The sequence below is a fragment of the Ursus maritimus genome, unplaced genomic scaffold (genome assembly GCF_017311325.1).
Source record: "Ursus maritimus isolate PB19 unplaced genomic scaffold, ASM1731132v1 scaffold_13, whole genome shotgun sequence".
NCBI lineage: Eukaryota > Metazoa > Chordata > Mammalia > Carnivora > Ursidae > Ursus > Ursus maritimus.
The window spans coordinates 36,901,149-36,916,219 of record NW_024423675.1 but is presented as its reverse complement, the minus strand read 5'-3'; the positions used below and the strand labels follow the sequence as shown (position 1 = coordinate 36,916,219).

The window sequence follows — 15,071 nt, the reverse complement described above, 5'->3', positions numbered from 1 at the left end:
CAGGGCAGAAGAGAGTGGCATGATATATTCAACAAGCTACATGTGAAAAATATGCAGCCAAGAATACTTTATCCAGCAAGGCTGTCATTCAGAATAGAAGGAGAGACAGAGTTTCCAAGAAGAGCAAAACTAAAGGAGCTCCTGAACACTAAACCAGCTCTGCAAGAAATATTAAAGAAGACCTTATGAGTAGGAAAGAGAGGCCAAAAGCAATAAAGACTAGAAAGGAACAGAGACAATCTACAGGAACAGCAACTTCACAGGTAATAACAATGGCACTAAATTCATATCTATCAATAATTACTCTGAATGCAAATGGACTAAATGCTCCAATTAAAACACATAGCGTATCAGAATGGATTAAAAACACAAGACCCATTGATATGCTGCTTGCAAGAAACTCATTTTAGACTCAAAGACATCTCCAGTTCAAAGTGAGGGGTAGAACCATCTATCATGCTAACAGACATCAAAAGAAAGCTGGAGTAGCCATACTTATGCAAACTAGATTTTAAACCAAAGACTGTAATAAGAGATGAAGAAGGGTACTATATCATAATAAAGGAGTCTACCCAACAAGAAGACCTAAAAATTGTAAATATTTGTGCCCCCAACTTGGGAGCAGCCATATATATAGATCAATTAATAACAAGCTTAAAGAAACTCATTGATAATAATATAGTAATAGTAGGGGACTTTAACACCCCATTCACTGCAATGGAAAATCATCTAAGCAAAAGATCAACAAGGAAACAATGCCTTTGAATGGCACACTGAACCAGATGGACTTAACAGATATATTCAGAGCATTTCATCCTAAAGCAACAGAATATATGTTCTTTTTGAGTGCATGTGGAACATTCTCCAGAAGAGATCACATACTGGGTCATAAATCAGGTCTCAACCAGTATGGAAAGACTGAGATCATACCATGCATATTTTCAGACCACAGTGCTATGAAACTTGAAGTCAGCCACAAGAAAAAATTTAGAAAGACCACAAATACATGGAGGTTAAAGAACACTGTACTACAGAATGAATGGGTCAACGAGGAAAGTAAAGAACAAATTTTTTAAAATACACGGAAGCAAATGAAAATGAAAACAGGGCGGTCTAAAACATTTGAGATGCAAAAAAGAGGTGATAAAAGGGACATATATAGCAATACAGGCCCCCCTTAAGAAGCAAGAAAAGTCTCAAATCCACAACCAAACCTGACACGTAAAGAGACTGGAAAAAGAACTGCAAATAAAGCCTAAAACCAGCAGAAGAAGGGGAACAATTAAGATTAGAGCAGAAATAGGGGCGCCTGGGTGGCACAGCGGTTAAGCGTCTACCTTCGGCTCAGGGCGTGATCCCAGCGTTATGTGATCGAGCCCCACATCAGGCTCCTCCTCTATGAGCCTGCTTCTTCCTCTCCCACCCCGCCCCCCGCTTGTGTTCCCTCTCTTGCTGGCTGTCTCTATCTCTGTCAAATAAATAAATAAATAAATCTAAAAAAAAAAAAAGATTAGAGCAGAAATAAATGAAATAGAAATAAAAAAACAACAGAACAGATTAAAAAAAAAAACTAGAACCTGACTCTTTGAAAGAATTAACAAAACTTATAAATCCCTTTCAGACTTATCAAAAAGAAAAGAGAAAGGGCCCAAATAAAATCATGAGTGAAAGAGGAGAGATCACAACCCATACCATAGAAATACAAACAATTATAGGAGAATATTATGAACAATTATATTCCAACAAACAGAGCAATCCAAAAGAAATGGATAAATTCCTAGAAACATATAAACTACTAAAACTAAAACAGGATGAAATAGAAAATCTGAACAGATGCATAACGAGCAAAGAAATTGAATCAGTAATCAAAAATCTCCCAACCAACAGGAGTCCAGGGCTGCATGGCTTCCTAAGGGAATTCTATCAACATTTAAAGAAGAATTAATACCTATTATTCTGAAACTATTCCAAAAAATAAAAATGGAAGGAAAACTCCCAAACTCATTCTACAAGGCCAGCATTACTTTGATTCAAAACCAAAGACCCACTAAAAAGGAGATTTACAGACCAATATCCCTGATGAACACTGATGCAAAATCTCTCAAGATACTAGCTAATCAGTTCCAACAGTATATTAAAAGGATTATTCACCATGATCAAGTGGGTTATTCCTGGGCTGCAGGGGTTGTTCGAAATCTGCAAATCAATCAACATTATACACCATATTAATAAAAGAAAGGATAAGAATCATACGATCCTCTCAATAGATGCAGAAAAAGTATTTGATAGAATACAGCATACTTTCTTAATAAAAACCCTCCAGAAAGTAGAGATTGAAGGAACAAACCTCAACATCATAAAGGCCATATACAAAAGACCTACAGCAAATATCATTCTCAATGGGGAAAAACTGAGAGCTTTTCCCCTAAGGTCAGGCATGTGACACGGATGTCCACTTTCACCACTGTTGTTCAACACAGTACTTGAAGTCCTAGCCTCAACAGTCAGACAGCAAAAAGAAATAAAAGGCATCCAAACCAGCAAGGAAGAAGTCAAACTTTCACTCTTTGCAGATGACATGATAGTCTATGTTGAAAACCTAAAAGACTCCATCAAAACTTTAACTGATATGTGAATTCAGCAAAGTTACAGGATATAAAATTAATGTACAGAAATCTGTTGCATTTCTTATACTCCAATAATAGAGCAGCAGAAACAGAAATGAAGGAATTGATCCCATCTACAACTGCACCAAAAATAATAAGATATCTAGGAAGAAATCTAGCTAAAGAGGTAAAACATTTGTACTCTGAAAACTAAAGAACATGTAGGAAAGAAATCAAAGAGGACACAAAGAAATGGAAAAACATTCCTTGCTAATGGATTGGAAGAACAAACACTGTTAAATTGTCTATACTACCGAAAGCAATCTACATATTCAATGCAATCCCAATCAAAATAACACCAGCATTTTTCACAGAACTAGAACAAACAATCCTTAAATTTGTATGGAACCACAAAAGACCCCAAATAGCCAAAGCAATCTTGAAAAAAGTAAACCAAAGCTAGAGGAATCACCATTCCAGACTTTAAGCTCTATTACAAAGCTGTAATCATCGAGATAGTATGGTACTGGCGCAAAAACAGACACATAGATCAATGGAACAGAATAAAGAACCCAGAAATGGACCCTCAACTATATGGTCAACTCATCTTCGAACAAGCAGGAAAGAATATCCAATTGAAAAAAAGACAGTCTCTTCAACAAATGGTGTTGGGAAAACTGGACAGCCACATGCAGAAGAATGAAATTGGACCACTTCCTTATACCATACTCAAAAACAGACTCAAAATGATGAAAGACCTAAATGTGAGACAGGAAACCATCAAAATCCTAGAGGAGAACACAGGCAGCAACCTCTGTGATGTTGGCTGCAGCAACTTCTTAGTAGATATGTCTCCGGAGGCAAGGGAAATAAAAGCAAAAATGAACTACTGGGACTTCATCAAGATAAAAAGCTTCTGCACAGCAAAGGAAACAGTCAACAAAACTAAAAGGCAGCCTAAGGAATGGGAGAAGATATTTCCAAATGTCTTATCAGATAAAGGGCTAGTATCCAAAATCTATAATGAACTTAGCAAACTGAACACCCCAAAAAACAAAAAATCCAGTCATGAAATGGGCAGAAGACATTAACAGACAGTTCTCCAAAGAAGACATACAAATTACCAACAGACACATGACAATATGCTCACTATCACTCATCATAAGGGAAATACGAATCAAAACTACAAAGAGATACCACCTCACAACTGTCAAAATGGCTAAAATTAACAAGTCAGGAAACAACAGATGTTGGCAAGGACGTGGAGAAAGGGGAACCCTCTTGCACTCTTGATGCGAATGCAAACTGGTGCATCCACTCTAGAAAACAGTACACAGGTTCCTCAAAATGTTAAAATTAGAGCTAGCCTATGACCCTGCAATTACCCTACTAGGTATTTAACCAAGGATACAAACATAATGATTCAAAGGGGCACATGCAGCACAATATTATAGCAGCAATGTCCACAGTAGTCAAAATATAGAAAGAGCCCTGATTTCCATCAATACATGAGTGGATAAAGAAGATATGGTATATATAGTATACGTGTGTGCGCGCATGTGCGCACACACACACACACACATACACACACACTGGAATGTTACTGAGCCATCAAAAAGAATGAAATTTTGCCATTTGCCATGACATGGATTGAACTAGAGGGTATTATGCTAAGTGAAATAAGTCAGTCAAAGACAAATACCATATGATTTCACTCATGTGGAATTTAAGAAATAAAACAGATGAACATAGGGGAAGGGAAGGAAAAATAAGGTAAGATGAAACCAGAGAAGGAGGCAAATCATGAGGTTCTTAATTATAGGACACAAATTGAGGGTTGCTAGAGGGGAGGTAAGTGGGGGATGGAGTATTTGTGTGATGAGCACTACGGAAGGCACTTGAAGTAATAAGCACTGGGTGTTGTATGCAACTTAAGAATCACTAAATTATATCTCTGAAACTAATATTACAGGTTATGTTAATTAAATTGAATTTAAATAAGGAATTTTTAAAAAAGAAAAAAAGAAAATGCTTAAAAAATGATAGGTATGCAGAAACGATTTAACAAAAACTTCTAATTGGACCATCCAGTTTTAAATTAGAAGAAAAAAATGTTATTATGTTTAATGATACTGTGGTTGAGATCAAAGAGTAATATAAGTGATTTGGGTAAATTATATTAACAGTTGACTCTTGCTCCACATACAATTTAAAGAATTCGAGCGTTAACTAGAGAAATTGATCATCACTATTTATTAATTCCCTATCCCAGAAGATGCACAAGATAACAGACAGTAGACTTAACTTCTGATTGGGAAGGCTGACCTTCATTAACCACATAAAGGAGGAGAATCATGGTGCCTGGATAAAGGACCAAGCTGTCTTTATCAGAAGAGGGATGAAGTGCATTTTGAGGGTAGGATCCTCAGGGTATTCATTAACAAGTCTTCATTGACCTACTGTGTGATTGATTAGTGTTGTACTTTGCTCTGCTATTCCCTGATAGTATTCTGAGACTTCCTGAGAAACGCCATTAACTCAAGGCTAACATTCAGCTCTTAGAATGGGTAGACATGAAGCCATGCTGGCTGGCAATTTAGCTGCAGCTCTGAGCCCTTGCCATCATCTTGCTAAGGTCCTGAGTTGTCCTAGATGGGTGAGAAGAGGGTCTCCTGTGAGACTCACCAGCCAGCAATTTGTAATTCCTGAGTGTGTCTCCCTTGGCAAAAAGTGGGCCCAAACTCTGGGGGGGGAGGGGTTGTACTCCTGTTGATGACAAATAGCATCCATATGTGAAATGGCTGGTGCATATCTGGTCCCCTGGGAATGTGACTAACCCCATTGGCTGGTGCTTCTCTCTACTATGAGCACCTGTGGAAACATGTCATCTACTGTGTATACATAGCATCTGCCACTAACTATCTTGGCCATTCCACCTTCACTTACCCCACAATGCCTTGCTGCTCTGACTCCACTGGGCATGGGAGGAGTGGCTGAGAGCCTTTTGTACACTGATTCCAGGGAGTGAGAAACAGGCTAAGTTAAAGAAGTCATCTAAGTTAAATGTCCCCAGTCTCAGCCTTTGGTCAATTAAATTAGCTTCTGTATTTGGAATAACAGCAAAATATGGAAAAGTTTTACCAGATTCCATCCAATTTGCAAGCACAATAATTTGGGGTGATGGTAATTCTTGATTAATAACTTTAGCCTGACCTGAATATTGTGAATGGAAAGAAGAAAGAAATTAAGTGTAGAAGGCACCCAGGCCTCTGCCACACAAACTCTAATAACTTCAACATCAATTTTGTACAACTACAAGGCTTGTTACCTTGTTTAGTGGCCCAAGTTTAATTTAAGAATCAACTGTCACAGCTTGTTCAACTCTCAGTAATGAGAGGCAATTTACTCAAGAGCCCTGTTATCCAAGAACCTTTCAGAGCACACACCATGAGCAGAGCAGGAGGGCTGTATTATTTTAAAAGTTAAAATGGCACCATTATATTTTCTTTATGTAAAATTTTGTTGATCTACATTTTCATCATTAACTCTCATTAGTCAAAACAGAACCAGCTCCTAATTCAGTTCTAAAGTCTTCATGGGACATCATTTTTATTGTGCTTTAAAAATAAATGCCAAATATTTCTAAATAACAATATCCTAAAGGAAGAGACCCCTTTGTTCCTCGTATTAATAACAGAGGGCAATAAGAAAAGTATCCTCTCACCCAAGAACTACTAACTAAACAAATAGTAAGTCCAAGATACAACTTTAAAAGTGGAAAATGATTTTAAAAAAGAAGAGAGAGAGAGAGAGACACTATACCTGCTGTAAATCCAGTGTAATTGTCACATAATGGTATTCAATTCCATTCTTAATACTGGGACTCTGCCACCAGGTGTTCTTTCCATCAATAGCATTTGTAATCGGGTGTCTTTCTGTTGAATCAGTAGCAATATGTAAAAGGACCAAAAAAAAAAAAAAAAGGATCATATAATGAATTTGTAGCTGTTTCTTTAAAGAGAGAAGTAAAACTAACTTGAAAGCATCATCTTGTGAATATCAAACATCAAAATAATATAAAGAAAGAGCAATTCATATCTTCAACAGAATTAATTTAATGCCAACGTTTTCATAGCACTCTATAAGGTAGCATGAAATGCCTCAAGAGTTGGGCTGTAAGAGAAGAACCTGCTCAACACTCTGGCCATCAACTAAAAATAGGCAACTTTAAAGATTACTACAGAAATTAAGAGTGAAGAAATAATATTGAGATCCAATGGATGTGTCAGTCATTCAAAGAAACAAAAACTGTTTGAGGCAGCTCTCATATGCCATCTGCTTTGTGAACAAAAACATGAAATCCTGCATTGTGTTTGAAAGGTACTTGAAGATTGACCCTTCTGACATATTCATTATTACCAAGACTTGAGTGGTCCAGTATGTATCTGGGTTTAATATAAAATGCTGTCAAATCCATCCTATGAGACTTTTTGCAGTCAGTTCGTAACTGACCAACTTCCAACCACTATTTAAAAATATAATGAAAGATGGGGCACCTGGGTGGCTCAGTTGGTTGAAGTCCAACTCTTGGTTTTGGCTCAGGTCATCATCTCAGGGCTGTGAGATCAAGTCCCATATGGGTCTCCATGTTCAGCCAGGAGCCTTCTTGAGATCCTCTCTCTCCCTCTCCCTCGTCCCCTCCCCTCAAGTTTGTGTCCTCTAACTCATAAATAAGTAAATCTTTAAAAACATATATATATAGTGAAAGATACTCCAAACCTCCCATCTAGCATTTTCCCATCCCCATCATCACTAACTCAATGGAGGAGTCTGGACAATAATGGCAAGCAGGGAGAGAATAGCACATGAAACTCTGCCCTACCAACAAAATGTGGATCTTCCCTCACCTTTATTCCAGGTAGATGAGAACAGAACCCAGTTGCACATTAAAAGGAAGACTGGAGATAGATAACAGGAGGGTGGACAATCACCCCCTGCCACTGTCTTTTCTTGCCATCCCTTTCCTTCTTACGTTCTTCAAACCTTGTCTTTACTTCAACTTAGCACTGTGCATCTCACAACAGCAGCCATTATGCCTGAGGTGCCAAAACCCCCTGTTTTGGTTCTTAGTTACGAGTTCTTGTCTGAAATATGTTCTTGTTTTCCAAGTAACACAAATTCCTTTTTTTTTTTTTTTCTTCTCTTCTAAACAGGCCTAGCTCATTCACAGGCGAGGATGGCAGGAGTGGAGGTAGATGGAGATGTCCCTATTTCTACTCTAAGGGTTTCACTAAGGGTGCTTAACTTCCTAAATTCTCACTTGAAAGTCAACATATTTAACCATAGAAATGTAAACAAACTGAAGGCTAGCTTCCCTGCTACCCTTTTGTACATTACGGATTACATAGGACTTGAGGCATCAGGCTCGAGAACTTTTTAACACTACTTCTCTGGGGAGATGTTTCAAATAATAACCTTTTAGATCAGAACACAATCTTTTTTGTAAATGGAAGGAATACTTCAAATAATGAATAAACCACATCACTACCAAGAGCAATCATGGACTCTCCATTTGCCTACACGATTTAGTAATGCAGACATGTACTCTGATGATAATGGTGATGAAAAAGGCATGAGATCTGCAATATGAAGAGCTGAAGTATACGGAGCTAGATATTCCACCTGGCTCCACCATTTGGTATTTAACCATGGCAACTCATTTAAATTGTGTGTGCAATTTTTAAAATAGGGATAACAAAACTCCACTCTGCAGCAGTGATTCCCAGATTTTCAGAAAAAAGTAAATTTTAAAAAATGTACGTGAGAGAGATTTGTGGAACTGATATGAGTTTTGGCTCTTCATTGATGCAAGTCACAGTAACCTCCAGTCTCCTTTACTGTCATTTAATATACTACCACTATTATTTCATCAAATAATGAACGATTGAAACCAACAAAGTTTTAAAGAACCATAATTTCAAAATGAAGAACAGTTCTTTAAAATGCGTTCATTTTGTTGTCAATAAAAATTCAGAATTTCTCATTTTCTCATTTTTCCATGGACCAGTAAACATACCTTGGATGAGAACTCTAAACTAACATGGATACGAGAGGAACATTACAGCTATTAATATTCTAACCATTATTATGCATATACATAAAATAAATTACACATCTGTTCAAAATGTATACTCTTCTGAATCTTAGAGCTGAATTGCATTTAACAAAAAATTTGAAAAGAACAACAAAACCAAGCAAAATGAAGTCCTCAATGCAATAGGAATTTCATAATAAAGTGAAATCATCTTCAAAAGAAAAATTTTTATTCAAAACTGAATGTTCACTAAATTTGCCATTTTTAGAATAAATACTTTGACTATATTAGTTTTATTACAGGAGCCTGTTATGACTTGTTTAATTAAAAACATAGAGGCTTCTGTCCTTGAGTTACTTTTGGGAAGATGAGAGCATAGGACAGGACAAAAATATTCTATTTTTATTGATAAATTATTTAGTTCAGCTAAACAACTGGATGGATTTTGGTTTGTATCAAGTCTTATCACATTCGCAGTCCACTGAGATGAGGCGTTCTATCTCATTACTGAAAAGTAAAACTGCTGAATGTATTTAATAATTAGCACTTGTTCTGTTGAACCTACGAAAGGTGTCAGGTCTTTACAATGACAGCAAATACCATAAGCAAAACCAAATATCAAATAAACGCCCTTGTGCTACCAGTGGGTGCTGAAATTGGCACATTAGGAGTCAGAGCCATAAATGAAATGTTCCTGGCATGCTTCTGAAGAAAAATAAATATCACAAACATTCCCCAAACATCTCCGAAATCTTCTTTACAGACTATGGGTTTAATATGTGATAGAAAAACACAAACAAAACCACATTTCCAAATCAAATTTGTGGCTCTTAGGTAATTCTGAGAGAAGCTATCTAATTGGAAATTTTGATATCTGCCACCGCAGGTCAAATTGATATGAGAATTAGTCACGAAAACGAGGACTGGGAGATGAATCAACAATTAACCATAATCCCCATTATGAAAGTTAAATCATAATTAATTTGCAAATACTGATTAATTGTTGGCATACTTCCCTTATTTAGAATGAGATAGAAACTTACAACATTCTCAACAGGGATAACCACACAAGTCAATCCAAGGGCTAACTGAATCAGAAAATTGGCAAGGGACTCATTGATGAGGTAAATCTCTCAAACTGCTAGTTTCTAATTGGGAAGCACCATCTATTAACAGGAAGTTCAAGTTTCCTTTTCTTTGTATGGTAATTGAGTACAGACCTGCCAGATTTATTCCAGCTGTTCAATGAATTTGTAAAATTTTATCATCTGTTGCTCCAACTTGTCCTAAAATACAATCATGTAGTTTATTGCTAGATGTTTATTCTTACAGGGTATTGTTCCTTCTAAATTTCTAGTTCCAAAACGGGACTTCTAAATATAATGAAGTTGTAGCTTAAAATTAATCACACAAAGTAAATCCAGACTATGATAAGTTTAAAGAACATTTCAGGTAAATAAAAATGAGGAAATACAAAGCATAACTCCTTTGCATCTTCCTTAGTTACTAAAACAATCCGTTCACTTTTGTCGCAATATAAAGCTGTGGGATGGGCTTGCCTAAAAACTTGAGATGCAAGAGACTCTGAAGGGGGAAGTGACAGGGTCGTTCTTGGACTCGTTTGGCAAATGGATCTCATCCATTGTTCCAACGAAGAGTCTCCATTCAATTATTTTCCACCCCAATCTTTGCATCTTCTTTCTATTCTGTTTCTGTGACTGTACATAGCTCCTTCTTTTTCTCCTTTCCTGGAATACCTTTCCATCTAATCTCAGGCAATTAGGCTTTTCAATACCCAACTAACTCTGACTACCTTCTTTGAAACTTCTTTGGATACTTCAGTTCCCACTAATGTTTTCCTTCTCAGAAATTCTACATTACTTATAATATGTACCACAAGGTATATAAGCCCTGAGTTTACAGTTTCAAATATTTGTTTAATTGCTTTCTATATCCAAACCTTACCTATCCTAACATTATACTTATAGGCAGGAGCTATAAATATGTGTATTTATATTTATATACATACATATATACACATATATACACATATGCACACACACAATTTTACATACTTTGACTCTCCCTCCCAGCCCATCATAAACATACATTCGCACACTCCCAACTACCTGCCCACCACTCCCCATCCCATCCCCACCATTTCCATGCCTCCGGGCTTTTTCACATTACTTATGAAATCATCGACGCTACCAGTCTAAACAAATGGCAGTTCCTCCCCATCAGGCTTCATTTCCTCCCTAATGAACCTAAAGCTCACAGTCCATCAATTCATTTATCTTCTGGCCTTTACTTCCATTTTCTTGCCATCTTACCTTCCACTCCACTTCCTCTGTAAAACTCTGTAAAGCCTCAGTACAAACATTTGATTCTTCCATTTTACCCCATATGGAATTCTTACTTTATTCTCATTATGGCTCGGCAATTCTCCTATTCCCCAAAAGCTGTTAATCGAAATTTTACTCCTTTCCTTAACAGAAGATCCAGACACACGTCTTAATGAGAAAATCAAAAGCATTAAATAAGAATTCCCTCCCAAATATTTCCTTCTATCTGCCTCTACTCACCCCCCCTCTTTCTGATTTGATCAGTTAAAAGATATGTGTCTCCTAATTTAAGGCTTTCCCCCTGTGTTTAGGGACTCATCTGTTTTTACCTCTAGAGAACTACCACTCCACCTTTATTCTCAACTTTATCCTCAACTTTCCTGGCCTCTCCTTTCGGCACTGAAACTTGTTCAAATGCCTCCTGTCTCTGAAAACTTTCAAAACACCACATGTTCCTCTGTCAAAGTCCTCCAGTCTTTTTCACATCAAGGATATTTGAGGGAATATTCCTACACTCCTTTCTGTCCTCTTTACCACTCATTTATCAATTCTGCGGTGTGGCTTTTGTCACCATCAATCCACTGACTGCTTTAACAAGGTTATCGATGGATCCCATATTTCCAAAATCAAGGAAAATCTATTTTTCACTTTTCTTACTCAATATCTTGGAAGCAGTTAACATTGCGGATTACTCATTCTTCCTGATAATTCTTTCCTTCCTCATATGCATGGTACCTGAATCTTCTCATTTCCTGCCTTGGATTCTGTTTCTCTTTATTGCCTTTCTAGAATCCACTTGACCTACCTCCCTTAGCTTCTGATGTTTCCACAGGGCTTTGACCTAGGTCTTTTGCCCTTATTGTTCTATACAAAAATAAGCAAACAGATAAGATGTGTTCTATCATGCCCCATTCCTATGCCCATACCATAATAATCTACGTCATAGAAACAACCAGTCGTTAAAAGGCAAGGAAGGCTTCTGATGGTAACCATCTTTTTTTTAACTTTTTTTTTTTTTTTAACATTCGGTGATACACAAGACCACTAGTTTTAGTCACAAAAGTCCCAATTCTCTAAATAAAATAATGTTTTCAGCATCTCTAATTTATACAATAGAGAGGTGACTATGCATTCTTCCCTTTAACCAGTTCTAGTAAAGAATGCACAATGCCTTCCAACTTTCTTTTGAGATTAAAAGATGTAGATTGTGAGAGAAAACTTCCTTCATTTTATAAGTTTTGCAACTTAAAAAGATAAGGAAACTAAGCAAATTTTATTTATTTATTATTTAAAGATTTTATTTACTTGAGAGAAAGAGAGAGGGAGAGAGCACAAGCAGGGAGAGCAGTAGAGGGAGAGGGAGAAGCAGCCTCCTCAGCAGGGAGCCTGATGCAGGGCTTGAACCCAGGACCCCGGGATCATGACCTGAGCCGACGGCAGACCCTTAACTGACTGAGCCACCCAGGCGCCCCAAACTAAGCAGATTTTAAAATAATGGTGAAGTTTTATCCCCATTACAACTCGCCTCATTGACATTATTTACATTATTAACCTTCCCAATATATATATTTAATAATTTCCAAATGTGTATCTCTAAATCAACCTCTATCTCTAGAATTCTTGCACACCATCCTCCCCTTCTCTATATAAATTCTTTACCTGTAAACCAAATTACTCATAATTAACTGAATGTATCATGCTGTTCCATACCTTGAGGACTTGTGTATGCTTTTTCTTTTATAATACTTTTCATCTTACTCCTATTTTTGCAGTACATGGGTCACTTTCTCCCAGGAATAGTTAAATAACCTCTCTCGTGTTCCCTTAACACTGAATTTACTTTTCTGCTTCTCCTATTTCCCCTCTCAGTCTCTTAAGTCAAGGGCTATATACGATTTACCATTATGCTTCAATACAATGAGTTGCTAGTAGCAGGTGTTCAAATGCTTGCCGAATAAACATGTAAATGAATCTGAGATATCAGTGTGGTTCATAGAAGCCAGCAAGAAGGCTTTGTATGACACCTGTCCTTAAAACACTCCTCTTGTGGTGTTTAAGAACCTCCATAATCTGGATCCAGCCTCTGCACAAGACTTATCTCTGCATTCTGCCTTTTGATGCTTTTAGTTCTAGACAGTCCTAACTATTTGTAGTTCCCTCCGCAAGTAAGTTTTTCTGTCTTATTCTGAACTCTTTTTCTGGCATTTCTTCTTCTCTTCCCACTCTCTCTTCTTTACTTGCTTAGCTAATACTTGTCCTTGGATCTCAGCTTAGGTATCACTTCTTTTGGCAAGCCTTCATTTGCACCAGGACTGAATTTGTGACCCTCCTCTCTCTCCCTAAGGCCCGTATACTGATTCTTTACTTTGTGCTTTTGCCCATTTCTTCATTAGTTGAAGTGAGGGACCCTACTTTACTCCCATTGGATCTTCACCACAGTACCTGGTACATAAGTGACCTATGAATGCCTAAAGCCTGCTTTAATAACCACATCCTCAGATACTATTCTGAGGTAGTAAACCTAATGACTGACACAGGTCTTCAGCTAGAAAATTCTCAGGTACTATACCTGGTACATATAGAACTCCAATGATGTTTGTCAGATGGTAGAGAAAGGGTATAAAGAAGCTCCCAATGGAAGAAAAGTTCTAGGAATTTGGGGGACCACAAACCCTTTGACTTTAATGCAACTTCACCTCAAAGTCTCTCAGTTACAGATTCTAGCTAGTGCCAAGCAAATACATATTAAAATACATACGGAATGGACTGCTGCTGTTTTGATTGCAGATTCGACATTGGGGGTTCCTCACGGGCTGCCCAGGGACATGCTCTACCAATTTGCAATACATTTCAGGTCCTCTTTCTCCACATGTTGCATTTGTGGTGATAAGAGCATTAGAAGCAAGATTCAGGACAGCAGGGAATAAACCTGAAAAAGAAGGACAAATGATGTGTGGACCAGAAACAACATGGTATGATTTTTCTGCATTTTAGGATGAAAATTAAGATAGGATATTTTTCAGAGCATTAAACTAATCGAAAATTAAATAATCAGTGATAATTGAATATCTGATTAATTAAGCACTCTATATAAATAGCATGTGTTCTCAAACGAACATCTCTTTTTGGGTCTTAAATATAAAATCTAAACCTATCTTCTTAATCTTTAACCTCTAATACTTAATTAGGAAGAAAGTTCCATCTCTAACACACACTTAAAAAAAAAATCTTCTGTTCATGTTGTTGGCAAAAGATCCATCTTCCATTTCAGCTATTTTATATCTAGTAGTAAACTATAGTCATATGTAAAGATTTTGCACAAGTTTGCATTTATGTTTTCTGTGGTCATTTTTATGCTCCAATTATTATTTAGCATTAAGTGGTTGTTATAATTCCTTTATACGCAAACTGGAGAAAATAGCAAATGATGAAAGATTTTGGAAAAGCATTCTTTACTGCCTTCTGTGTTCTAAGGCCATATTGTATAGCAATATATTATCAGAAACAATAAGTATAGTAGTCCATTATCATACCAGAAATTATTTCTTAGATACAACAGAAGTTTAAGCTTGCTCAGATAAAATCACAAAGACCCATCTCAGTGTCGAGTGAGAAGGCCCTTTATTCCACGTGAACTCAGGTCTTTACTTTCTACAACTCAATGTCAATGTTTCATACATGTCTAGTATTTGCATCTTATGGATCTCTTTTCAATGACAATATAGTAAAGTCATTTATCAGAAGCCACTCTAACTGAAGAACTTGTCTTGGAGAAAGTACATGTGAAACTACAGATAATTTGACTCAATTTGTATAAGGAACATGCTAACCATCTAGGTGGTCTCTACTCCATACATGTGCCACATAGGTCTACATTAACTCAACTTCTGATAGAAAGTTCTTTATTAATTAAGTCTTATGTCCCAGTGTTTTACTGAGATCCCTAGAGTTTTGAGTTCATAAGTGTTTTCTTCCCTATCTTCAAATCTTAGCACCTGCTAGGTACGGAGTAAGTACCGAATACAT

The 15,071-nt window shown here is 36.9% G+C and overlaps 1 protein-coding gene across 1 annotated transcript in view; it reads right to left on the bottom strand.

The window, feature by feature from the left end:
• The window catches only part of LAMA2 (laminin subunit alpha 2), a 601,373-nt gene that overhangs the window by 440,349 nt on the left and 145,953 nt on the right, over positions 1 to 15,071 (bottom strand). The window contains exons 2-3 of the mRNA XM_040627485.1: positions 13,804 to 13,974; positions 6,429 to 6,541 (exon numbers count right to left, since the gene is read on the bottom strand). Coding sequence (XP_040483419.1) covers positions 6,429 to 6,541; positions 13,804 to 13,974 — 284 coding nt within the window. The remainder of the gene's footprint in view (positions 1 to 6,428; positions 6,542 to 13,803; positions 13,975 to 15,071) is intronic.